At 40.1% G+C, this 25,827-nt stretch overlaps 1 protein-coding gene across 8 annotated transcripts in view; it reads left to right on the forward strand.

The window, feature by feature from the left end:
• The window catches only part of SHANK2 (SH3 and multiple ankyrin repeat domains 2), a 544,106-nt gene that overhangs the window by 172,644 nt on the left and 345,635 nt on the right, over positions 1-25,827 (forward strand). For all 8 annotated transcript variants that reach the window (XM_029582906.1, XM_029582904.1, XM_029582897.1 and 5 more), the window contains 2 exons: positions 5,284-5,400; positions 7,286-7,363. In XM_029582906.1, coding sequence (XP_029438766.1) covers positions 5,284-5,400; positions 7,286-7,363 — 195 coding nt within the window. The remainder of the gene's footprint in view (positions 1-5,283; positions 5,401-7,285; positions 7,364-25,827) is intronic.

Genomic DNA, 25,827 nt, shown 5'->3' on the forward strand with positions numbered 1-25,827 from the left:
GCAGATAAGGTCTCTGCTGGAGGCGGAAAAGGAGGTCCATACTAGCTGGTGTCATAGGCAGGCGATGGTGAGGCATGTCCAGGGTCCAGGCAATGGTCAGAGGCAGGCAATAGTCGGGCGTAGCCAAGGTCAAAACCAGGTGTACATCTAAAGGAGGAGAAGAGGGATGGATAGGCAGAGCAAGCAGGCAACGAAGATGAAGACAAGCTGGAGCTCAGAGAAGCAATGTGCACTACCAGAGAGTAGCTGGACTTGTTGCTGAGGCAGTCAGGGAAGGCCAGGGGGAGCCCTTCTATAGGGCTTGGTGTGTGAGGTCATCAGAGTGCGCCGTGGAGCTTTTGAAAGGAGTGAGTCGGGCATGCGCGCACCTGAGGAGGAGCGTGGCTGGATGGGCCCGGCAGCATCCTGCCGCATATAGAGCTGGCGGTGTCTGACTGCAGGGAGAGCCGGTGGTGTCTGACCATGACGGGAGCCGGTCAGGACGGCCCAGCTGGGGAGGTTAAGTGCAGAGGTTCACAGGGCCGGCGCAGGGAACCGAAGTTTTTAATAGAACAGAAAATGTTTAATTTGTTTTTCTCTACTTGAAATTAAGGTAAAATTATACCATAGCATGCCATCTTGTTTCACACATGGAAACCTTTGGTCTTATATTAATAATAATCTATAGTATTTTCTCACATTTCATTTAATTCTGCAGTTGCTTAAAAAGAGCTTGGGAACCAGATCAATTTTAATGCCATCTAGTGGTCACCAACCATATATTTAAAAGTGAATTGTATTAAACAGAATTGTTTTACTTTTGTAACCAATAATAGGTTAGATGATCATGCTATAAGATAGTAATCCATCGGTACGTACCATTTAAAATCTGAAATGTCCAGTTTAGGAATGCTTTAAGCATGCTATATTCATATTGTGGCTGTTTCTCAAAAGAAACCTTTTACTCTGATGTGTGGGCAATGCACTGGGAGCATCTGCTTGTGTCTCAGAAGCTGTCAAATCCTCTGTGTGAAGCTATTTAACAGACAGAATAAGAGGCCTCCCAATTTTAGGTAATTTTGAAAAACAAAATGCTGATTAGCCCTGTATCACTACCATCCCTGGTGTCTGCAGATTTATAAAGGAATCTGTTACGCTTATTGCTTCTGTATCCGAGCTGATTGTCTTACCCTTAATAGAAAATTCCCGTTTGCTTTAAGATGAAATGTTTTAATACTTCTTTATAAATGAAAGCTTGCAGTACCTGTTGTAGCAGCTGGAGACTGACCTGAAGCTATGAGGACTGCATGGCTCCTTTATCGTGTGCTTCTCACTTCCCTTGCTGCAGGGAAGCTGGATAAGTGGAAGATGAGTGAGATTTATCATAGTTATTAGACACAGTTCCAGGAGTACGCTCAGGTTTGTGCATCCTAATTCTCACAGCTAAAGTACAGAGTGCAGTGATCTGCATTTCAGCTCAAGGCCACAGGGTAGGTAATAGATATAAGAGAACGAAATTGGGGTTTCCCAGATCTTGGGCTCTGTACCTTGGATAAATCGATATAAATCTGGACATGTAATGAATTTCCTTAGTATACTGGACATGTTAGAAGGCATCAAGGACCAGGGGGAGTAGCCTGGGGGGCTGAGAACCAGGGAAGCAAGGGTTCAAATCCCACCACCGCTCTTTGTGACCTTGTACACTCCATTGCCTCAGGGACAAACTTAGATTGTGAGCCCTCTGGGACAGGGACATAACCTACAGGATCTGAATGTAATCCGCTTTGAAGTGCCTGGAAGGCAGAATTTATTTATTTTATTTATTTAGCATTCGTTTATATACCGAGGTATAGCAGACATTGCCTTCACTCCGGTTTACATTATAACAAACCAGTTACATTTAAATCCATAACAGTATAACAGTAAAAAATTGAATCAGAACAATAACTTAGTAATGGTCAATAAATACATTAAATATTAGGAATATGACTGTATAAAAAATCTTGTAGGGGGACGGTTGATACCGTAACAAAAGCGAGAAAGGTTTCTGTGAGTCAGGGCGGTCGTAAAATCAAATAAAAGAAATATGCTGAAGGAAGTGAGGAAATACCCCTTAAGCAGGGGGATGGCGAGTACTTCCAGCAGAGGTTATAGGGGTCAAAACAGTGGCAGAATTCAAACATGGCTGGGATAGAACCAAAGACCTTACAGCTAGGGGAAGGGAGGGAGACCACCACAGATTGAAAGACTGGTCCCATAGGCATCTAGGTTATGCCAAATTATGAAACACCATCAATGACACACTTGTATTTATTTAGAGTTTTTTTTAAATAAACTTAGTTTTATACAGGAGACTTGATAAACTTGCTGTCGCTATCCGCACCTTCTTACATAATATCAGGTCACCTTGGATGCTCTCTCTATTAAAAATGCACACTCTGCACCGTAATCTCCGGTTAGCCACTCAAAATAGGCCAGATGCTCCTTCCCCCCAAGTTCGCTTGCCTAAATGAAACCCGGGAGTGTGCCTTCTCCATCGGCTGGTCTGGTTTTTTTGGAACTCTCTGCCTCTCACAATCAGGAACAACAGAGTGAGCTGAAAATGTTCAGGTGGGCTGTGCGTTTAAGATTGCAGATCAGCCTCTTTACTTTTCCATCCTTCAGTAGCATGTTAATTATCCGAGGCTCTCTACATTTTATTTTATTTATTTTATTTATTTGAGTTTTTTTCTATACCGGCATTCACGGAGTTCGTATCATGTCGGTTTACATAAAACAAGGGGTGATCAATAAATTATAAATGTACATAACTATAACATGAGAGTATACATTTGCAAAATATAACAAATTATAACAAGTGCGCAGAAAAAAGCAGTTACAATAAAACAAGGATGGTTCTAACTGGGAGTTGAAGAAGAGGATGATAGAAGTTTAACAAAAAGTAGAACGTGCAGTGGTTGGTAAGTCTGTATCAGTTTAGTGGATGATAATCAGTCTTGCTGTGCCATACCTTTTCCATCCTTCAGTAACATGTTAATTATCCGAGGCTCTCTACATGCCATACCTTTTCCATCCAGGTATCCTTTATTTTTTGTCTGATATGTCATTTTTATAATTTTTATTGTGTTAATGGTATTATTGTGTGTGTGAACTTGTAACCAGTCTGAACATTTTGGAGAGTGTGGGATATAAATGATTTTAAATAAATAAATACATGAACTATGGACATTTATTTATAGGTGAATATGTAATAGTAATTTGCCAAAAGGAAGTTCTGGGGCAATGAGGCTTTCAGATTTAGGCCTCCTGCTGTAGTTCAGTGGCAGCATCCTTACTTTGAAGACCACTGGTTTGGATAACCTTGGAAATAGCCAACAATTCCCTCCCGCTTCCCTACCCACCTGGAATAGCCACCAGCTGGTGCTAGCAAGGAGCATAGCAGTCAGATTTAAAACCTGCTTGGAACTCATGCAGAGGGCAGTGGCAAGGAGAAGCTCAAAGACTGAGTAGGTCTTCACTGAGGGCGGCAACTGAGCAGACTGATGGGCTTGCTTGGAGGGGGTGTAACTTGGAAGTTTGAAAATTGCGCATCTTCTTCTCAGCCAAATGTACATGTGGGGAGCAACACTGCATCCACTCTTATTAGGGTTAAACATAGGCGGGTCTGGGGCATGTTTTGGTTGGGGAAGAAAATAAGGCACTTAAAGGTGAATTTCAGAAGCTGGGTGTGTGCCCAGGTTGGGGGATGGGCGCACATCTGGCACACTTGCATGTGTCCTTCCAGTTTTATAAGGCAGCCAGATGTATGCACAAGCGCCGATGTGCGACTGTCTCCCATCGGACAAAAGCAGGGCTTGAGCCTTTTGGAGCATGGCCAGGAGATCTGCCTGGATGCGTGCCCAGGTCCAGAGCCTTCTGCTATGGAGGAGGTGCAAGTCTGTTAAAAAAAAAAAATAAAATTGCAGGCATCTAGGAAGTGTTTGAGGGGTCTGGGTAAACTGGGGGGAGGGCAGACTAATGAACCAGTGGGCTTTGGAGAGCCTAGCTGATCACTGGGCTAACTGGTGGATGAACTGGTGAAACTGGTCATTGACTGGACGTGTGTCCGCTATAAAATACCCTCTCTTGTGCATCCGTAAGCCAACTTGCTCTGCTGGGCATGCACAAGCTTAACATTAGGGGCACAGATATGTGCACCTAGGCTATTTTATAACATGCATGTGTAAGTAAGTGCCTGCATATTATAAAATTGCCATGTACCTGGGCACGCGCCAACACACACGTGTGTATATATATATGTATATATATATATATATTTATTTTTGGGTTTTTCTATACCGGAAGTTCCTGTATAATATACATATCACTCCGGTTTACAAGGAAAAAAATTAACTATCGCCTCGGTGGGCGGTTTACATTGAACATATAAACAATTTAAACAATTTAACAGTTAATTATTACGGTTTACGGTTTACATTGAACAGACAAACAAACAATTTAACAATTAATTATTACTGAGCATAGTATGTGCATCTGCATGCCCACTTGAAAGTTACCGTCCCTCATTACATTTTCAAATGTAGGGGAGTGGTTTTTGTATGAAAGAGGAACGTCCAGGAAAAGCCAGGTGCAAATTGGGGCAGGCACTTTGTTTCCTGGCGCAATATTCAAAGGAAATGTACTTACGGATTTTGTACCAGCAGGGGCAGTTTTGGAAACTTGCCCTCTTAGTCTTTTTGACTAATAGCAAAGTAGCAGAATCGTCTTAAAAATGCCAGTAAAAGATGTAGTAGTCTTAGGTAGCAGTAATATTTCTTCCTAAATCTGATTCGCATTCCTAAGCAACCGAGTGCTTGTGAGCTGCCTCTTCTTTTTCTGCTTTTGACAGGACTAAGACGGCAGGCAGGCTGTTATTAAATAGCAGGCTGTCGAGCTCAGGCAGTATAGCGGGTAAATGCAGAACTTGCCATCAAGATTGAAAAATTGCAGCTGAAAAAGATTTACTGTTGTCTTCTCCCTAAAGAGGGTTTTCTGTTCTTTCATGGGACCTTACTTTTAGGACTTTGTTTACTTAGCTGTGTTTGCCCCACACCCTCTGCCCCAGACACAGAATGGGGCAAAAAAAAAAAAAAGTCTTAGTTAATCAGGACCATCAAACTCAGATTTGTTTTTGTAGTGCTTCTAGGTTTGTGGATCCCCCTATCAGTTTAAGACTATTTTTATAAAGCATTTTCTATTAAAAAAAAAAAAAAAAAAAAGTGTATGATGATAAAATATTCCAGACGCTGGTCTTTTTTCTTCCAGGCCTGTCGCTATGGACATGTTCAGCATTTAGAGCACTTGCTGTTTTATGGGGCAGACACGAGAGCACAGAATGCTTCCGGAAACACTGCTTTGCACGTCTGTGCTCTTTACAATCAGGCAAGTATCGGCTTTTTAACATTTTTATTATTTTTCTTTTGTGTGTGTTTCGCGTTTTCTTGATGTGGATGATTCCCTGCCAAGTAACTTTTTTTTTTTTTTGTAAGAAATGAATTCCTATTGCTCTCTTGGTAGCATCAGATTAGCAACTTAAGAGGCAAAGTCCCAGCCCTGCAAAATCAGCCTGTTTCTCTTTATACTAGCAAGAAAGGTAATATGCCTGGGGAACCTTCTCTGGCTCTGTGGATTCAGCACCCTGCTGAGAACTAAACTGCCAAGGTCTCATAGTCAGCTTCATTCATTTTGATCTTTCTTAATGTCCCTTTCTAGCACTAAGCAGGAAATGTGGGCATTCTTTTAATGACTCAGAAATGGCATACATTAATAATTGGGGTGTGAGCGTCTTATTACCTTGTAAAACACCAATGACTCATAGCGGTGGAATGACCATTTTGTTTGCTGCCTGGAAGATTATTCTCTCTTCCTTACCAATTGTGTGTGTGTGTGGGTGTATGTATATACATATACACACACACATGTAATCTGTGTGTCCGTCTTATTACAAGGAAATAAGATGGACACACCCCAATTATTAATGTATGCCATTTGAGTCATTAAAAGAATGCCCACTTTTCCTATTTTATATATATATATATATAAAAGAAACAAATAAACCACGCAATCATTTTGTAACTTTTTTGCATAGAAATTGGGGTCTAAAACTTATTGATGTTATATGTTCTAGAAGGTGTCAGCTTTAGCTTCAAACTTCCAAACAGCTCACAGAAATGACATCAAACAGTCAATATAAAAAAATTTATTGGATACATTGCATGATAACCAATATTTAGAAAGCTGCTCAGGTAGGTACAAGGAAGTGCTTTGTAAATAAAATTCATTTCATTAGTAAATGATTAGTCTTGCACATATTGCAAGCTACATAACTGGAGCGTGCCTTGTTTGTATTTTTTGGTTGCACATCCATAAAATGTCTCTCTGCACCTTCATGGCATTTACAGACCTGGGAACAACTCAAGCTTGAACTTCAAACAGCTTGCTTTCAGACTTGTCAGAAATTTAGGATATTTTTTCTCAGTTCACTTGAAATCTGTTGGAGTCCCACTGGTGGACCTGGAGTAAAATGTGAAGCAGATCTGCTATTGCATTCTCCCATAAGATTTCTTGAGCTAATAATACTGGAGATCATTTTTACAGTGTTACTAGATGTAAGCAACATTGTACAGTGGAAGTAAGTATTCAGGCAGAATGTCCCTGCCCCAAAGAGCTTATACTCTAATAGGTGAATTTTCAAAGGAGTTACGCATGTAAATGTAACATACTAGTAGCAATTTTCAAAAGCCATTTACTCAAGTAAAACCCAGTTTTATGCATGTAAATGCTTTTTAAAACCAGGCCCTGAATTAGTTTCTGAGGCAATAGGAAATAAAGCCATCTGCCCAAAGTCACAAGGTGCGTTAGTGAGGAAAGTGGAATCTGAATGCTGATTTTCCTGGTTCTCAGCCCATTACTCTACTCTAACCACTGGGCCACATCTTCTCTTTTTGAAATCTTTCCCAGGTTTGACAGACTATGTGGTGAACTCATTTTAAAGAAGGTCATCCATCCCTAATGGTGACGCTTTCATACGTTTATTATTGCCAGTGTAATAAAATCTAGAGAGCTGGCCCATTGTGTTTAAAACCTTTTAATAAAACCAATCCCTTCATAGGGAATTAGGAATTTGTATTTGGTTTAGACTGTAGAAATTAAATTAGTTTCATGTTATTCAGATGGGGTGTCATGGTAACTGAGTAGGTTTAACTGCTGTCTGTCTTTCATTTACCAAGGTCTATACTAAAACCCTTTTTTTATTTATAACTTTTAGGACAACTGTGCCAGGGTTCTACTGGTCCGAGGTGCCAACAAGGAAATCAAGAATTACAACAGTCAGTCACCATTTCAGGTAAAAAAAAAAATCAAACAAAAAAAATCCCTTTCTCTCTAGACCTATAAATAAAATTCTGTGATTTTCTGAAAACATGTCTAGTTATAAGGGTCGTATGCTTGGGGGGATTGGAACGTGCAGTGACTATACAGAGTGCCTGTCCTCTTGCTCATCTGCAGTCAAGTAGAATTTGGGTAACTTCCAAAACTCCTTGCCTCTGTCTGCTAAGTCATTCGGCATCTGCAGCAAATGTTCAATGTTATAATCTAGCTTGCTTGCTTTTATGTGTGTGTTAGAAATTTTGGGGAGAAATAGTGCTATTTATTTCCATGTGAAAGAAGTGAGGTTTAGCAAGCCCTGAGTTTTATTGGGCATTCTTTTCTATAAAACTCTCATAACTAACTTTGCTAGATTTGGAAGTTAACCTTCTGATTTATGCATACAGCAGAGGAAGAAATTTTAGGTACAAACTGTCTTTTAACAAACTGTTTGAACGTTATTGGTCATTGTGGAGCACCTTGTAAATCTACAACTTTTCAAGCTTTCTTTTTGGGGAAAGTCCCTATCGAAAATCCCTCAATAGCTGCATGACTGATGTTAGAGTATTTCTTCACCATCTCCATGCTTTTTATATTAGTGGAAAAGAAACCCCTATTTTTGGCTGTCAGATTTGAATTGTAAATTATAGTTTGTTTTTTCCTGGGTAGGAAAATACCCTGAAGCCCTGTGGCTTTCAGATAAAGGCTTCTAAGAAGAAAAGTTGTACTAACGAAAGATGAGTTCCCTATTGGCTTGGGGACCACTGGTGCCCACCTTTAGATAATTTCTTCTCAGTCCTGGCCTGAATGGTTATTCCAATGATCTAAAAGGTATTTCTGGCTTCCAAGCATCTCATAGGCTTGTGAGGATAAATCTAATTTTGAAAATAATCCTGAAAATGCACCATCAAACTCTGCTCTTCCCAAAACATAGAGAAATCATTGAAAACTTGCTGTCACTTTTGCTTGTCTGAAAGCAGGAACGCCTTCAAGTTTGCCATTAACTGTGTGACAGCCAATTCCAGTGTGGCAGGGTGATAGTTCTCTCTGAGGTGACTATAGAGTTCTAGCAGTGAACCCTAATGTTAGACCTTTCCTTCCCAGAAACCTGCTTCACGGCACTGAGGCGGTCCTTGGAAATCTGCAGATGTGATCGGATGTTCTAGAGCAGGGCTGTCCAACTCTACTTCTCGAGGGCTGCCCACTGGTCTGCTTTTTGGGATATCCCTAATGAATGTGCATGAAATATATTTGCATGCATGGCCTCAAGTGTGTGCAGATTTATTTCATGCATACTCGTTAGTCATATTCTGGACACTGCACTGGTTTGCAGTCCTCTAAGAGCGGAGTTGAACTGGTTTCCAGTGCCAAGGTCACGAGAGACAGTGAGAACAAAATAGACATTTTGAATTTTTTTGTGCTTCATAGTTTTGGTTCTGGGTAGGAACCAGCATCCAAGCTAACATCTGTTGTAGTTTCAAGCCTGCTTCCAAGTTGGTTCTTTTATTTCTTGTAGTAGATGAAAGCTTGGCTGAGTGGCTATGGGTTTAAAAGGTCTTTTTGAGATTCTCGTGTGTCTAGCCTGAGGAAAAGATGTTAACCTTCAGAAGAATCTTTTTTGAAAGTAGGATTTTTCTCTATCTCTTAAGCTTCCCTAAGGTTATTACTTCTTTCTACATCTGATGATTCGTGTGCTTTAGGGTTACTTTATGGCAACATATGCTGAGCATTGCCATTCAAGAATCAAATATGTCTTTGGAATAAACCATAAATTACAGATCCACTGAATTGATTAATGCAAGTAAAAAGTCTATACACTTCATTTGTATGTGCTTTTTCTCTATTTTTTTCATGGGTTAAATTTTTCTGCCTTGAGCTACTAGTAATGAAGAATATTTTTTAAACTGATTTCTTTACCATTTTTAGAACACTTAATACATTTTAACAAAAGAGAAATAAAATAGTATGGATTGAATTTACCAGTTAACACTTAGAAGGTACTGTAATTAGCTAAATATCCTAATCTCATAATTATCCACAGTTTATTTTACAGCCCAGTTATGCTTTTTAAGATAGTTCTATGGCTTATATTTGGATTTACAAATTGGCATGTATGAACTAGTTTGATTTGAGCTCAACTGATTTCAGCCTGGTTGGGTTTCAAAAATTGCAGGGAAAAAATCCTTTAGATTAAATGCAGCAGGTCTTTTAAAAATTGCAGAAGTTCCTTTGAGATCCTCAGGGGGTTTTGAGAGAAACCCAACAGTGAATTTCAAAGATTCACTGTTAATTTTAGCCAGCTAATGGGCCGATACAGTACAGTGCACTCCGTCTTAATATCATGGCGATATTAAGACGGAAGTCCCGAAAAAGTTAAAAAAAAAAAAAAAAAAAGTTAAAAAAAATTTGAAATCGGCCTGCGGCTCGCGGGTTGAAAACCGGACGCTCAATTTTGCCGGCGTCCGGTTTCCGAGCCCGTGGCTGTCAGTGGGTTTGAGAACCGACGCCGGCAAAATTGAGCGTCGGCTGTCAAACCCGACATTGTAATTTCTCCTTTTATGCATCGTTCATTGTAATTTTCCTTTCTCAGTTACCTGTAAACCGACATGATGTGTCCTACGAATGCCGGTATATAAAAAGCTTTAAATAAAAATAATAAATAAATAAACCCGCTGACAGCTGCCGCTCCTGTCAAAAAAGAGGCGCTAGGGACGCGCTAGTGTCCCTAGCGCCTCTTTTTACTGCGGGCCCTAACTTAAATTAATTTACTGAATCGCGTGCACAGGAGAGTGGCCTGTGTGCGCGCCGGGAGAGCAGGGCTTGCCCGCTCTCCCGCGATTTTTTCTGTATCAGCCTGTAAATCAATAGGACAGTCAACCCTGCAGATTTTTGTGGGCTCAATTACTTGGTTCAATTTTATTTATTTATTTTTAGAGAGACATTTGAAACTCCTGCTTGTAGAGATTCACAAATTAAGTTTTGCTCAAAGAAAACCTTTTTTGTTTATTTGATGACATTGACAAATTCTGTATTTTTACAAAAAGAGACTGAAAACCTACATAGGAAGAAAAATGATTGGCTAGCAGCGGCACTGACGGTGGCCATAGACAGGGCAGTTTTATCTGATTTTGAAAGGAAGATAATGTGTGCACCCCCTCCCCTCCCCCATGAAAAACTGGCACAGGTACAAAATAGCCTCAGACCCTTAGCGGGTGTAAAATTATGCTAATTGCCAAATGTGGGCACGTAAGTCTCTTTTTTTAAAACAGCAATCTGTGCATACAAATGGTCCTATGTCCTTTTCATTTTACGCATGTATATGTCGCATGCACAAAATAAAATGTTCACACAAATGTTTGAAGTGTAGAAGTTATGGATTATGCAAGCATATGCCACTTGCATGCATAAATCTTTGAAACACCCCATTATTTTCTGATCCTGCTCAAAACCCTCCTTTGGGAACCCGACCCATTCTGGTTAAAGGTAGGGAACCCCGGGCATGCTTTTAGCCAGAGTGAGAGTGCGTAATCTTCAGGTGAATAGCTTTGAAAAGAGGCACTTAAAGATGCCATAAGTGTATTTTTAATGGAATGAAAGAGATGCTATGGTTCTTCATTGTCCATACAAGTATTTTTCCCTCATATTGAACCCAATTTTATAACAGCACACTTACAAGTGAATTTACAAGACCTACATGCACCAAAGCTGGGATATATGTGCTTGTCTTGGGCCGGCGCATGCAGCATAGATTTTAAGAAGCATAAGAACATGCCATACTGGGTCAGACCAAGGGTCCATCAAGCCCAGCATCCTGTTTCCAATAGTGGCCAATCCAGGCCATAAGAACCTGGCAAGTACCCAAACACTGTCTAGTTAATGCTACTGTTGCTAGTAATAGCAGTGGCTATTTTCTAAGTCAACTTAATTAATAGGTAATGGACTTCTCCTCCAAGAACTTATCCAATCCTTTTTTAAACCCAGCTACACTAACTGCACTAACCACATCCTCTGGCAACAAATTCCAGAGTTTAATTGTGCATTGAGTGAAGAAGAACTTTTTCCAATTAGTTTTAAATATGCCACATGCTAACTTCATCGAGTGCCCCCTAGTTCTTTATATTATCCGAAAGAGTAAATAACCGATTCACATCTACCCGTTCTAGACCTCTCATGATTTTAAATACCTCCATCATATCCCCCCTCAGCCGTCTCTTCTCCAAGCTGAAAAGTCCTAACCTCTTTAGTCTTTCCTCATAGGGGAGCTGTTCCATTCCCCTTATCATTTTGGTAGCCCTTCTCTGTACCTTCTCCATCACAACTATATCTTTTTTTGAGATGCGGCGACCAGAATTGTACACAGTATTCAAGATGCGGTCTCACCATGGAGCGATACAGAGGCATTATGACATCCACCGTTTTATTCACCATTCCCTTCCTAATAATTCCCAACATTCTGTTTGCTTTTTTGACTGCCGCAGCACACTGAATCGACAATTTCAACGTGTTATCCACTATGATGCCTAGATCTCTTTCCTGGGTTGTAGCACCTAATATGGAACCCAACATTGTGTAATTATAGCATGGGTTATTTTTCCCTATATGCATCACCTTGCACTTATCCACATTAAATTTCATCTGCCATTTGGATGCTCAATTTTCTAGTCTCATAAGGTCTTCCTGCAATTTATCACAATATACTTGTGATTTAACTACTCTGAACATTAGTACACACGTATTTCCCAGTATGTGCACAATCAAAAAGATTTTAAAAAGGGGAGGGGCATGGAGTGGGAGGAGTATGGCTGTGACATGGGCTTTCCTGGAAGGCCACTTGAAATGTGTGCATAAGTATTTACATGCCCAAGTGCATGCCGGGTTCCCCTACACATAACTTTACTTCTGCTATGGATGGTGTGTAAGTTTTAAAATCAGGGCTAGTCAGTGGGGTTTAAAGGGTCTGGGCTAATATGGTAAAATGAAGGAAGGTTAATTAGGGAGGTTAGGTTGTTGGGAGCCTTTACCTGGAAGGGAAACTGGTAATTGCGTTGGCACGCATATCTAATAAAATCCCCCCACTTACGTGGTATAGCCAACATTTGAGCACACAAGCACGTGTCCATACAAACTTGTGCGCACATGTATGTACGTACAGCCGATTTTTTATATCATATTGCTAAGGAGCAGGTATAAATATTCATGTGAATGAACATTAATTTATATAATTTTGAAAACTGAAAATACAGATATAAACGATTGCCTTGTGCCAACTCTGTCCCCTGGAATGCCACCATGTGGTGTGCAGAAAACTAAAACCAAAATCATTTCTGCATGTAATGTTATGCATACAACACCCAGGGCAATTTTCACATAGCTTATTTATGCATGTAAATCAACATTCTAATAACATTTTTACATGCATTAATACTTTTTAGTAATATTTTATTTTGATCTAGTCTGTCTTAAAATGGTTATTGTTTTGTTTATCAATTTTTATTATTTTATCCGTCACAAGATATTTTATGTTTTTATCATAATATGTATACTTGTTATAATCTCTGGCTTCCAAGACTATTAATATTTAAAAAACTTTTATTGTTCTTAGCATCTAAAATATATTTTATGTACTTTTAACAGATTTTAGATGCAACTATATTTGATAAATGTTTGTATTTCTTTTATGTTACTTAATATAAACTGTTGTGAAGGCCAGGCTGTTGTGATGGTATATAAAAACAATAAACCATAAACCATACTACCAAAATGTTTAATTCTAGAAAAATACCCCTCCAATTTTGAAATTCTATTTTAATTGGATTTAGATGGAAAGTATTACAAGTCTGATAAAGGTTTTCTGAAGTGCATTCCTTGTCCATAATCAGAATAGCTGCTTGACCCTGTAATATGTGTCTGTATGTCAGTCACTCTGTCAGCCATGTGCCAAAAACTATATTTGTCCTGAATTTTTAGAACGTTTATTGACTGATTTTTCTTTCCTACTTTCAGTATCCCATCAAAAATTGGCCCTTTTCCTTACTTGAATATGAATACAATAAAAAGTCATTTTCTCATGGGAAATATAAAAATAAAATTGGCATCTTTATATGTTTCATGCATGTAAAGCAGGCTGCTGACCCCTGCGCAGCCTGTGTGTGTGAAAAAGGCACTTATGCTGTGTACTTTTACCCATGAGAGAAGGGGGCAGTTGGGACTGCCCTTACTGCTTGAAAAAGTACACATGCTATGTAACAGCGCACGTACTTTCAACCACTGAGAAAGGTGTTCCCAGGATCGGGGACTGTGTGGGTCTGGTGGTATATGTGCCCACATACCATGCCCCCCCATAGTCTTATGCTAAAGAGAAAAACAACAAAATATGTAGAGACATTGTATAGGAATAACAAATGTATCCATAAATCTAAGAGCTATCCAAAAGTCCTATGCATTGCAAATTCCTTGTCAGAGTAGAATTGAGAACTGCTGCTCCTCCTGCCTCGGGAGTGCTACTTCAGCAGCATCAAAGATCCCTTTGTCATTAGAGGAGGGTATTTACTAAAAAGCTGCTGGCCCATCGTATACCTGTTACTTCTAAAGCAAACACTACTCAAAGGCTGTCTCTTTCCATTCAATTCTTCTTATAATTTCCACAGCCTTATAGCCATAATCAGGTTTATACAATAAATAGCATTGTTAGACATTTCTAGTTTGAACTGGAAGTTTCATGGACAGAGACTCTGATTCCAGAGTTGACACATCTTGCAGTACGTGGTTTGCTTCTGCTTTCTCATGCTGAATATGGAAATTGAAATGGAAGGGACTTTGAAATATCTTTGTTTATATCCCAGCAAAGCATTTTGACTAGTGCTAAGGTGAGTAAGTATAGCCTTAGAAAAGATCTCTCTGTTCTGCATGAAACTGTTCCTCTTTTAGCACAGACCTCAGGCATGTGCTGGGAATGATGACTGAGCGCTGTAGTCATTTTATTTAAATGACACGAACCTTGCAAGAAATCACAGTGCTTTAGGTATTACGCGCTGCTTGTGGGAGCATCTCGTTTCTGTCTCCACAATGTTTTCCTTGTGGAATCCGTTTTCTCGTCAAGTGTTAGAAATGCTCTCTAGTTCTCTTTTATTTATATATTTGTATAGCAATTTTCCCAGAATGCACTGTACAGTTTTACAAGGGAGAACTGTAACATGCCAGCTCTTTCCTGATGTCAGTAGGGTGTCTCTTGCAGGGGGAAGTTTGGCAAGGCAGATGGGAATTTAGCCATGACAGCTGGGATTAGCATGCAACATGTACCAAGGGATGTTTCATAGTTTGCAGGACAATGACATCCTTATGCATATTCTTAGGTGTCCCTTTGTATCCTACTGGGCAATGGATTCTGAACTGGTATAGAGAAAAGTTGCCCCAATGAACCAGAGGACCATTTTTTTTGTTTCCAGCATGTGCTGTTCCTTGCAGATCTCTCATCCAGCTGCTAGCCAGGCCCAGCACCATTTAACTCCTAAGATGGTCTGACTGTAGGTTACGCAGGGAAAAGTGAATGTATGTGGTGCTAGGATTACAAAAATTATTAGTTATTGTTTTGGCAAGTTATAAAGTGCCCTAAGCCAAGGAGGCTTTATAACAAATTATGTACATGTGAGGAGCTCTTGCTCCAAACAGTTTTACAGTCTAATTGAGTGTCTGAGCAGAAACAGAATGTGATCCTGGTCTCGTGGTTCCTAGACCATTCTTGTAACTAGTAAGTCCCCCGACTTTTCTTCCTCTTGATATATTTTTTTTAAGTCTGTTCTGTGTTATGGTTGAGCGGTGTTTGGGTGGATCCTTGGGTACTGTGGCAGATGACCACGCCCACGGGGAGCAGCCCCGTGAGGAGCCACAGTACTAGGCTAAGACTCAGAACGCACAAACACAGTAAGTTCTTTATTATACCAGCTTGAAGAGAACCACCAGAGGTGGCAGTAGTGAGGCAGTCTGGTAGCTGCAGTCTCAGGGACCTCGGCAGAGGGAGCTCTTCTCACCCTGTTGGTCCTCCGCAGCAGGTTTCCCGCAAGGTAGTACTGTGCATGAAATAGACTGAGAGTTAGAGTACTCACTAGGTGTTTTGCTGTAGGTATGCGATTCCACCAGGTTGTAGAAGAAGGTACAGGCACCGAGGAAGGGAGAGCAGGCCCTTGAGGAGCGAATACCTGTTCCCTGTAAGGGCACCTGAAATAAAGCAGAGGGCTCCCGAGGAGCGGGTACCCAGGTTAGCAGTTACCCCGTTGGGCAAGGAGAGAGCTTCCAGCGGCAGCACGGAAGCGGCAGAGTAGCATTGACAGGAACAGATTCGAGTCCTTGCTAACTCAACGAGCTAGCAAATTAGAATAGGTTATATACCCGGATGGCGTGACATCAGCAAGGGGGAACGCCCCGAGGTTCGCACCAAGGTTGGAATAAAGATATGCGTGGTGCACGTACCCTAGTAGGTACCTGAGAGGAGCACAGCAGGAGGCTGCACCATGGCCATTCTGGGGACGCCGGAGAAGTTGGCTTGTAGACGCAGTGGTAGCCATCTTTCCTAGGTAAGTGGGAGGAGCCGTGAATAAGGTGAGGCAAATGGGGCGAAGCCGTCTAGCACTGACGGATGCAACATTTTGCTAGGTGAGTGGAAGTGTCTGATGCTTCAATAGTGCCCCAAGTCAAAGGATGGGAACATTACTGGCCCTCTGAGGTTGTGTTTCCTCTTTATGTAGCGATGTTTCTCCAAGGCTGGGTTCAGGCCTGAGAGAGTGACACAAATTTTATTGCTCTAGCCCAGAGATTATAACAAAGGGATCTCTGTGGGGGGAGAAATCACATGTACTTGTAGGTAAAAATAAACATATCTCCTACTATTTCCAAGAAGTTTTTCTTTTATTTAATCCCATTTAGCAGTTTCATCAACAATCGAGGTAACTGTAGAAGGTACAGGATTCACCCCAACTCAATAGCATTCCAACAAGAAAAGTCACTTCCTGCTGTGTATGGAATGCAGCTTTCACAAGATTTGTTGATGTGAATCTGCATTGATTATTCAGCATCTAAGGTTACTCCTAGGAGTTTTACCCCTGGTTTTATCTTTAGCTGATGACCATCCCAAAACAAAAAAGGTAGTGAATGGATTTCCTACTCAAAATAACTCAGTTTTGTGTGGATTTAGTGATGGCCTATGTGCTTCCCACCAGAAGCCATATTGTGGTTGACATAATAGTGAGTGGAGTGAACCCTTTGCTATGGCACTCTTCTCTATTTCTTTCTTTAAACATTTTTTTTTACCCATTGAATCCACTACTGTTGGCAGGTTATAATAAAACATACATAAAACAAAAATAAATAACAGTATAAAATATAAATAAATAGCAGTACATTTGGTAAAACTAATACATTACACCTATATAAAGAAAGTAAAGTCTGAAACAAATGGCATCATCACACACACTCATTCTCCCACATGAGCTCAGCTTTAACCCTGGCAGCAGATCATATGGTCATGTAAGGTGAAGGAACTTAGCTGCCAGTATGGGGTGTGATCCTTTAGCTATGATAGACTGCCAATACTTAATCAAGGGTTAAAAGCTTGGTTGAAAAGAAAAGCTTTTTGCTATTTCCTAAACTTTACCAATGATGTCTCTTTGGAGTAGCTGTAATCCGTGTTCCCTCAGCTTTTTGAAAGATTGCATGCACAAAAACGTTCTTTTTGTGCAACCTTGTGTAAGCCAAGATTGAATGTGTGCACTACGAGCCAGTATAATGCAAACAATATCGGGATTTCTTGTGTATGCTACATTTTGCTGTGTGTGCAGGTACCCAGCTTAGAGGCCATTGGTGTGGACTAACTGTTCGCGCAATCGGGCAGTGCCCAAGGGCCTACAGCACACTCTTCTAGCCTCAGATGGGTGGTTAGAGGCCAATGACCTTTATTGCCTGGGGGCCAGATCACTGTCACGCCACTCCTGGTGGTCAGAGGCTTGAGAGAAAATTCTAATCGTGATGTTTGGAACTAGGAGACGTCTTTTGCTGAAGAGTTGTATTTTTGAGAGGGAGGAAGTTTGCCTCCTGTCACGGAGGCCCACACAAAGTCCCTGTGCTGGTGCTTCTGGCATTACACGGTCAGTAGCTGTTGCTGGGGGATAGATATCTCTGCCCTGAGGAAGTAAACCTTTCACTCTGGATCTGGATGTCATGGGGAAGGAGGACCCTGGTCTGAGCTCCCGCACTGAACGCAGATCTTGCAGGAATGGTGAGAAATATGTCAGGTTCCCTATCCAGAGGGGCCTGGCTGTGTGGAGAGTAGAAAGGAGAGAGCTCTGATCCAAGGAGTTAAAGGAGAAATGCTACAATAAGGGCCCTCGGGAAGTTAGGGAGTCCAACTCCAGCCTAAACGCCAGAAGCTAAATAACGGTATCTCAGGAGAGAGTGCAAAGAAGGATCCAACTTGCTGTTGGATTTTCAGTACTGAGACACTGCAAGTTATTCATTTTCAGAAGTATTTAGCAAAGAATTTCTTTGGAACAGCAAATCAGTCTGAAGTGTCTTCTTGCTACTACAGCAGCTAAATGCCTTGGATCCTGAAGGAAAATCCTTTCTGCCGCCCCCTTCAGAAAACCCATAGCAGGGTTTGCAGGACTGAGTCAGGACTAAACCCTGGCACTGAGTGGTGCCCCCCTATAGAGATGTGCCCGGAGCAGGGGCTATATGTGTATTACATGTATACGAATACATTTGCATGACCACATATGTAACTTGCCATCTGTTATTTTTGTGGGCGTGTGAGTGTGTGTGAAGAGAAAGTATCCTGTCTCCTTTTCCTCATTGCATGGTTGCATTTGGAGCTAAAATGAACTAGCACAGTTTATCACAAGCAGCTTCATGCAGTGGCAAACTGGTGTCGTGACCCTTTTAATGGCAAAGGGAATCCTCCCCATGTCCAGAATCTTGTGAAGTGGAAACATCGCCACCATAGCGGGATTTCTTGTGTATGCTATGCAAGCCAGTGCAAAGAACTCTTACATTGCCCCCATGCCGTCTTCTGCTGTGTAACCTGGGTCAGGTTTTATGGTGCTTTCTCTTATTAAGGTGGCTGCAGCTGTGCTGAACAAACTCTTCGTTTTATGTTTAACTCATTCAGCACTTCTGAAAAAAAAAAAAGAACAAAGGTGATTATCAAAGCCACGATGCACAGATGCAAATCGGGTGATAGTCTGATTTGGAAGAAAGCAGTTGTAGGAATATCTATTGGTGCACATTACAGGATTTAAGGTGACAATATAGGTTCTGGGGGTAACTTTTCGAAGAACCCCTTCTATTTGCAAACTTTACACAGATATTTCCAAAGGGAAACAGCCCACATGGCTTTCCTTCTGAAAATCTGCAAATTCGACACACACAGTGCAGGCACCCAAAAAAAACAAAAAAAGAAGTGGCGCACAGGGGTGAGCAAAATAGTGAAATGGAATGTACAGCTTTCCTCCTCCATCGTAAACACGCCATCTGGAACATTTCCTCCCTTTCCTCCTTTTCTCTCCCATCCCCACTACGGAGCCTTTAGCCACATTTTGAGGAGAAGGGGACAGTTATACCTGGCTGAATGCTTTAGAACATTTCCCTCCTTGTGATAAATTGATTGCTGCTTGATCTAGTAGCAACACAGTTTGTGTGTGATAGTGGTTTGATCTCTCTGAACTATAAATGTAAGAAATTGAGTGGTCTAGAACGGGTAGATTTGAATCGGGTATTTTCACTTTCGGATAACAGAAGGACTAGGGGGCACTCCATGAAGTTAGCATGGGGCACATTTAAAACTAATCTGAGAGAGTTCTTTTTTACTCAACGCACAATTAAACTCTGGAATTTGTTGCCAGAGGATGTGGTTAGTGCAGTTAGTATAGCTGTGTTTAAAAAAGGATTGGATAATTTCTTGGAGGAGAAGTCCATTACCTGCTATTAAGTTCACTTAGAGAACAGCCACCGCTATTACTAGCAATGGTAACATGGAATAGACTTAGCTTTTGGGTACTTGCCAGGTTCTTACGGCCTGGATTGGCCACTGTTGGAAACAGGATGCTGGGCTTGATGGACCCTTGGTCTGACCCAGTATGGCATTATCTTATGTCCTTTTCTTCTGTTTGTCATGCGATTGATAGATGAATAGACGAACTTTTGTCCCCCCTTAATTTAAAAAAAAAGAAAAATTTTTTACTAGAAGACTATTCAGTCTTCTAGTATACCTGAGGCATGCATTGATGTACCATGTGGTGTGCCACTACATATATATATTACTGTAGAGTATGCTATTTCCATTCTTCCAAGATGCTCAGGCTCTCTAAGATATTTTCCCTTTGATTCTTCTTTTCTTACTGTGCATTTGCTGAGGCTGAAACAAGCTGTTGAACAAGTGCACAAAAGGCTATTTTAAGATTATTGTCTTTCGTTATCAGACCACAGATGGAATCATGAATCATATTTTGAAGAACTAACACATTAAAGATTTTAAATATGGTTGCTAAGAGATTTTTGTATTAAGTATGCTAGCCAATGTCGACCCTGCTTTTTAAATAGCAACAGCATACATTTCAGCTGAGATTTTCCGTGGCAGTGAATTTTGAGAAGGATTACTGTACATCCACCATTTAAGGGACGTGAGCACTCTGATAATCCCGGCATAAGGAGGACTTGAAGGAATTATAATACGGAGAGCAGGAAAGCATCTGAAGGTAATTTCAGCCCTGTCTGACACAGAGAAAAGGGTCATGTATTATCAGGAATGAAATTAGAGCAAAGTGCAGTAAAGATAAATAAATGTATTAATTAAAAATCTAAGCATCCTACTTGAAGACTTTGAAATTGATGAGGCCATTAATTACATCTGTTTTCTTCTGGTCTATTTTAACATTTATTGGTGTGCTGGGCTAAACTTTTACATATTATATTATCTGAAAACCATTTTTAAACAGCAGGCATTCCATTGTGAGAAACTTCCTACTGCAGAGGTTTTGGGTTATCTGCTGGATACAGTGATGCAGGCAGCGCTGGATACTGTATTGCCTGCATATTTGTACAGATCTCCAAAAACAGATGAATCATATCCATACTGTAACATTACAGATGAGGAGATATTCTCTTGAATACTGCTTTATTGTCAAAGATGACTGCAGTGCAAAGTAGAGCTGGCGATGAGGTGGTTATAATAAAATCTAATTACCAATCTTGTTTTTGGCTGATGGTTTTAAGGTTTACGTGTTATTTCATCTCAGGATTATATTTGTGAATCTGAAACCCCCATATCTCTCTCTCTCTCTGTTTTTTTATGAGTAATATCTTACAAACCGACCCTGTTTTTTGTGCATGCTCTAACTTGTATACAGAAAACAGAATTCAAATTTATGTTCTGCAGACAAGGATAATATATTGATTGTATCCGCTCTTCCTTCACCAAATATGTCTTTAATCTTTTACTGTACTAGATTACTGTAATAGTCTGAATGGTCCTGGAGAATGCAGGTGGTGATTCTTATTTATGAACCGATATGAGAACTGGCAAATACATTATACCCAAGTGCTCAAAGACAAACAAGTCTTTTTGAAGGAATGTAGTTCATCACCCTAAATGCATGCATAATGGACTCTTTGATACCTTTTCATGGGACCAGTGTAAGAAAGAGGCCATTCTATAATTTAGCTGCTAAGCTATTGATTGCACAACTATGCTCTGTTCTATGTCCTCTCTTTATGAACCAGGAGATACAGTAGGTATCTTATCAGTACAGAAGCAACTACATCTTTTCTCTGTCACATATCAGGTTTGTGTTTGTTATAAGGTACATGTTCAAGTTTTTTAAAAAGCGATAGTGTGAGGGGAAACAAGTAGCCTCATGGTAGCCATAGTCTCCCCAGTTGGGCATTGTCCATACATTCTGGAAATGAGCCTTTCCATGGTATAGTTGAAAACTATTTCTCTGTTTGCTGAAAATACATTGCTTTTTCACTGTATTTATTTTCAAGCCATTATTAAAAAGGAAAATCATAGAGGTTTACCAGTAATTCAGTTTGTTGGGTGCTTCTTACTTTACAAGGGTCATTCTGAATTCCCAAGTCTATTTTTGTGCTCGATTGTCATTTACACATGAAACCTACTGCATATATCTGTGTGTGCGTGTACACACTCGCGCACTTGCACACACACACACACACACCTCTCTTCCTGATTTATTTAAAATGACGATATTGGCCAAATTGGTTAAAATCTTTAGCAAAATCCAAAACAAAATCAGGATACTGAAAACTTATCTCCTTCAAGACATAAGCTATGCTCCAAAACAAAACAAAATATATATATATATTTCAAAATGCATTTAGATTGGTATCATACAAGGTGCAAATCTGCCACAAATATCCATATATCTTAAGATTAAAAAAAAATAACATTTATAATTATTTTAATGTACTTTAATATTACCTTTTCATTATTAAATACAATCTTTTACTTTCTAGCGAAGTCAATTTATTATTGCAGGTTTCTATCCACTTGACAAAATATGCATGGTAACCAGAGGTATCGAAATAATATGAAATAATGTTGCCTTCTTTTTTAACTGTAGGTCTATTGCATTCTTTTCTAGACATCTAATTCAACATTATTAAATTGTTTGGTTGCCTCCCCTTATGTTTCCTAGATTTGTGAAATTTATTTTTAACAGAGCACAGTCTTTTTCTTCATTCTCTGTTTTGTTTTTTTTAATATTCCCAGTTTTTGCTGGTCTTCCTTTCAATTAGAGGTTCTGTTGTTCTCTCTTAACCCCCACCAATAATAAGATTTCATCCCTTGCCTAAGCTGTTCATTCTGGGGCTAAAGTGCCAAGCGGATATAGCAGTGGCTCTCGTCTCTCTTCCGTAGGTTCTCCAACCAGGTCTTGCTTTCAGGATAGCTAAAATGTGAATGGAGCCTTTACCAAATTTCAGCAAACAGATGTACATTATGGTTATCTTGAAACCCAGATCTGTTTAGATCCCATGTGGATCACCCTTGATGATCGCAGTCTTGGGGGTGCTTTTTTTCCTTCAGACATGTTTCCTCAGTGCTCCGTGCATGAATAGGTGGAGAGTAGGAATGCTTTTTGTTAAGCTCTTGCCTGAAGTAAGAGTCTGGACAAAACTGAAAGATTGGCTTGTTCTATTTTTGATTTCTTCAATGACTCAATAATTCCTCCAGAAGAACAAACAATAGAAAAATTAGCAGTGTGCCAAAATCACATTTTGAAGGAAATGTTCCTACTCTACATGGACCCTGAAGTCCTATGGATACTTTATACCCATAGAGCTGTAAGCTCTCTTGCCAAGTGCAAGGTCTTCATGGAGTTTCCCTTTAAAAATGCATAACATGGGTACAGAAGTGCCTGCCTGCTAATGCACCTGCACATGAGCAGCTGCAAACGGTACGCATGAAAAATATGCATGGTGATTTGAAAATGAAATCTCCGCCTGCACTTTCATGCTCCAGACCTGATTCTACCTACTTTTAATGTGTGGTGTGAATCAGTGCATGTAATTCTACTTGCATAGGGAGGCAATAAGCCATGGGTAAGCATGTGTTTACCGGTATGTGTGTTGGGGGGGGGGGGGGGGTGTGGAGTGTGAACAGTGGAGTAGGAAGATGAGTATCTGGGTGCTTTATATATGTATAGCTATGAGCACTATTTCCATCTTGCATGCTTCAAAGTTTCCCTCTCTCCTCACCCCTGTGTGTGTGGGTTGATGGGTTATGGAGGTATGTGTGCAGCTGCACTCCTTCCCCTTCTCTCTCCACCCATATCACACTTTTTTCTCTTCTCCCTCCCCTCCCCTCTATCTCCTTCTCCCCCTCCCCCCACATCAGCCCTGCCTGCTGCCTCACTTAATCGCCCGCACTCAGCCCTCTTCTATATTCATACTCTTCCAACCCCTCCTCCCTACCCAACCTAACCCTCCCATTTCTTGCCACTGGTTGGACCTGGGAACCCCCACCAGTCTTTTCACTGCAGCCCACAGAGCCAATCCTCCTGTTCCTTTCTCGCTGCCTGCTGCCTCCATCCCCCAGCGCTGGGTGAGCATCCCTGTGCATGCATGTACAGACATGCCATGATGCTTACCTGGAGCCCCTAATATTTTTATAGTATATAAGAAAATTAAAAAAAAAGATATATAAATTATAAAACTTTTAGAACGCTGCTCCAGAGAATTTCAAAAATAGATATTTGCATGGTACAAGAAAGTTGAGAGAAGGGAAGTTTAATGTAAAGAGAGGAAGGCTAGTTTCTATAGACTCTGAGATTAGGTTTTTGAATGGCTGGTTCAATAGTTACTGTGGTGACTTTAATAGAATAGTCTGACCTAAGAGCTTGGGATCTGCATAGAAATACTGAATAATATGCATATTAAATTGCAGAAATTAGCTTAGGTGGGAAAAAATGAATTCAGTACATGACAGCCAATATTCTGTAGGTGTTGCAACTCTTCTGCTCTGGTTCTGCTGAAGCAAACATATAAGGGAGCATGTGGCCCTTACAAAGTCTTTCCCATGTCATGGTGAGCTGCTTAATTAAGCATTTTTCCTGAAGAGATACATATATATATATATTTTTTTCTTTAAGTATTCCAAACGTTTAGACTCCTAACACTGTGCTGTTTATAGGGAGGGATTCCTTTTAGAAAACTTCACCATTCAGGTGGCCTGGGTTATTGTTTTTTGTGGGTTTTTTTTCATATTGCAATACTGAAAATGTACATGCTGCTGCTGAATAAAGCAGCAATTTCACTTCAAGGAAATGTCTTCACTCACATATTAATGTATATCATGAACATATTCAAAATCAAACTTCTGAAATGTTTCTTACCCCAGTTTTTAATCTTTGTCATCTCCTGGGAGACTCCAGAACTGTCACCAGTGTTGAAGGCTAGACAGAAATGTTCTTCTAGACCAGGGATGACCAATTTCTGTCCCTGAGAGCCACGAACAGTCCAGATTTACAGGATATCCATAATAAGAATGGATGAGAGAGATCTGCATGCACTGCCTCCATTGTATGTAAATCGATCTCATGCATATTCATTATAAATATCCTGAAAACATGGCCTGTTTGGATCTCTAAAGGACCAGAGTTGACCCCTCCTGTTTTAGACTAAACCCCATTTACTGCTTTATGGTCAGCAGGAGACATTGTAGTAGGACATCACTTTCCTCTCTCCTCATGCAAATGATCTCCGTGATGATGGGCCCAGACCCCATGAACCCTTGTGAACAGGAAACTCAAACTTGAGTTCCCTATAGTACATCATTTCTAATGCATGTTTAAAGGTCTTGTACATTGAAAGAACTTTCTGGCTTATGGTACCAGAAGAATAAGAGGTAACAGAAAGTCTTGGATTAATTCAGGTGAATTTGTGAAAGCATTGCACTTTTATGCCTTGTGGTTGTTTAAAGTGATAATGAACTTGGCTAAGAAACATTGCACTGCTTCTGTGCCTCAAATCATCTAACAGAATATTCAAATGCACGCCTACATTTACTTTAGCATATTTTCTTCTTACACTGCTTTTCCAGGAAAAAAAAAATCAAAGCAGTTTACAATTAAAATATAAAGTAGTATCTATAAATCAGATCTTTTTTGTTATTTTATTTAGAGAAAATTATGATTTTTGTCTGTACAAGATATTTATTTTCCTTGGCACATAATGGTAACCAAATTACTGTGTTCTTGCTCAAAAAGAAATGAGAAAACCCCAGTGACTCTTTCTAACAATCACAAATTCTTAATCTTATTTAGCATACTACAGAAAACATTATTCACAAAGGGAGAGCTGTTGCTTGTGGGCACTAAGAAATGTTTAAAACAAACAAACAAAAAAAAAAAAAGCATGGACCTATTTTTTTTTAATTTAATTTCTAATTTAATGAAGTTTATTTGTCAAAGAGCACCCACATTAATTTTTTTAAATTATCAGCTATGTATTAATTCATTCAATATGCGCTAGTAATCCTTGAAATTAAATGTACCAAGCATGCTTAACCACTCAAAGAGAATGAGATTGTTTCTAGCCTTTAACATTACATGATTTGGGAAGTGTAGCTGACATTCATATATGTGGTACCCATATTCGATTATTGCCCTCGTCAGCCATCAAGGAGCACATTAGCAGTTGACAAACTGACTGAACCATACATAAGGGTTCATCAGGGTTGCAGGGGGATATGATGAGGTTTCCACTTGGAGATGGTCCTGTGAATGTAGAGGAGGATGTAAGAGATCTTGTTGTATAAAGCTGTGAATGCAGAACCAAATAAAAACCACCAAATTCGTTCAAAGCGAAGGCAGATAAATAAGAGAACATATTCTGTTTGCTAGATTTTATCCTACTGTTTTTTTCCTTCTCTCTCTCATTTCT

Source organism: Rhinatrema bivittatum, chromosome 17 (genome assembly GCF_901001135.1).
Source record: "Rhinatrema bivittatum chromosome 17, aRhiBiv1.1, whole genome shotgun sequence".
In the NCBI taxonomy this organism is placed as follows: Eukaryota; Metazoa; Chordata; class Amphibia; order Gymnophiona; family Rhinatrematidae; genus Rhinatrema; species Rhinatrema bivittatum.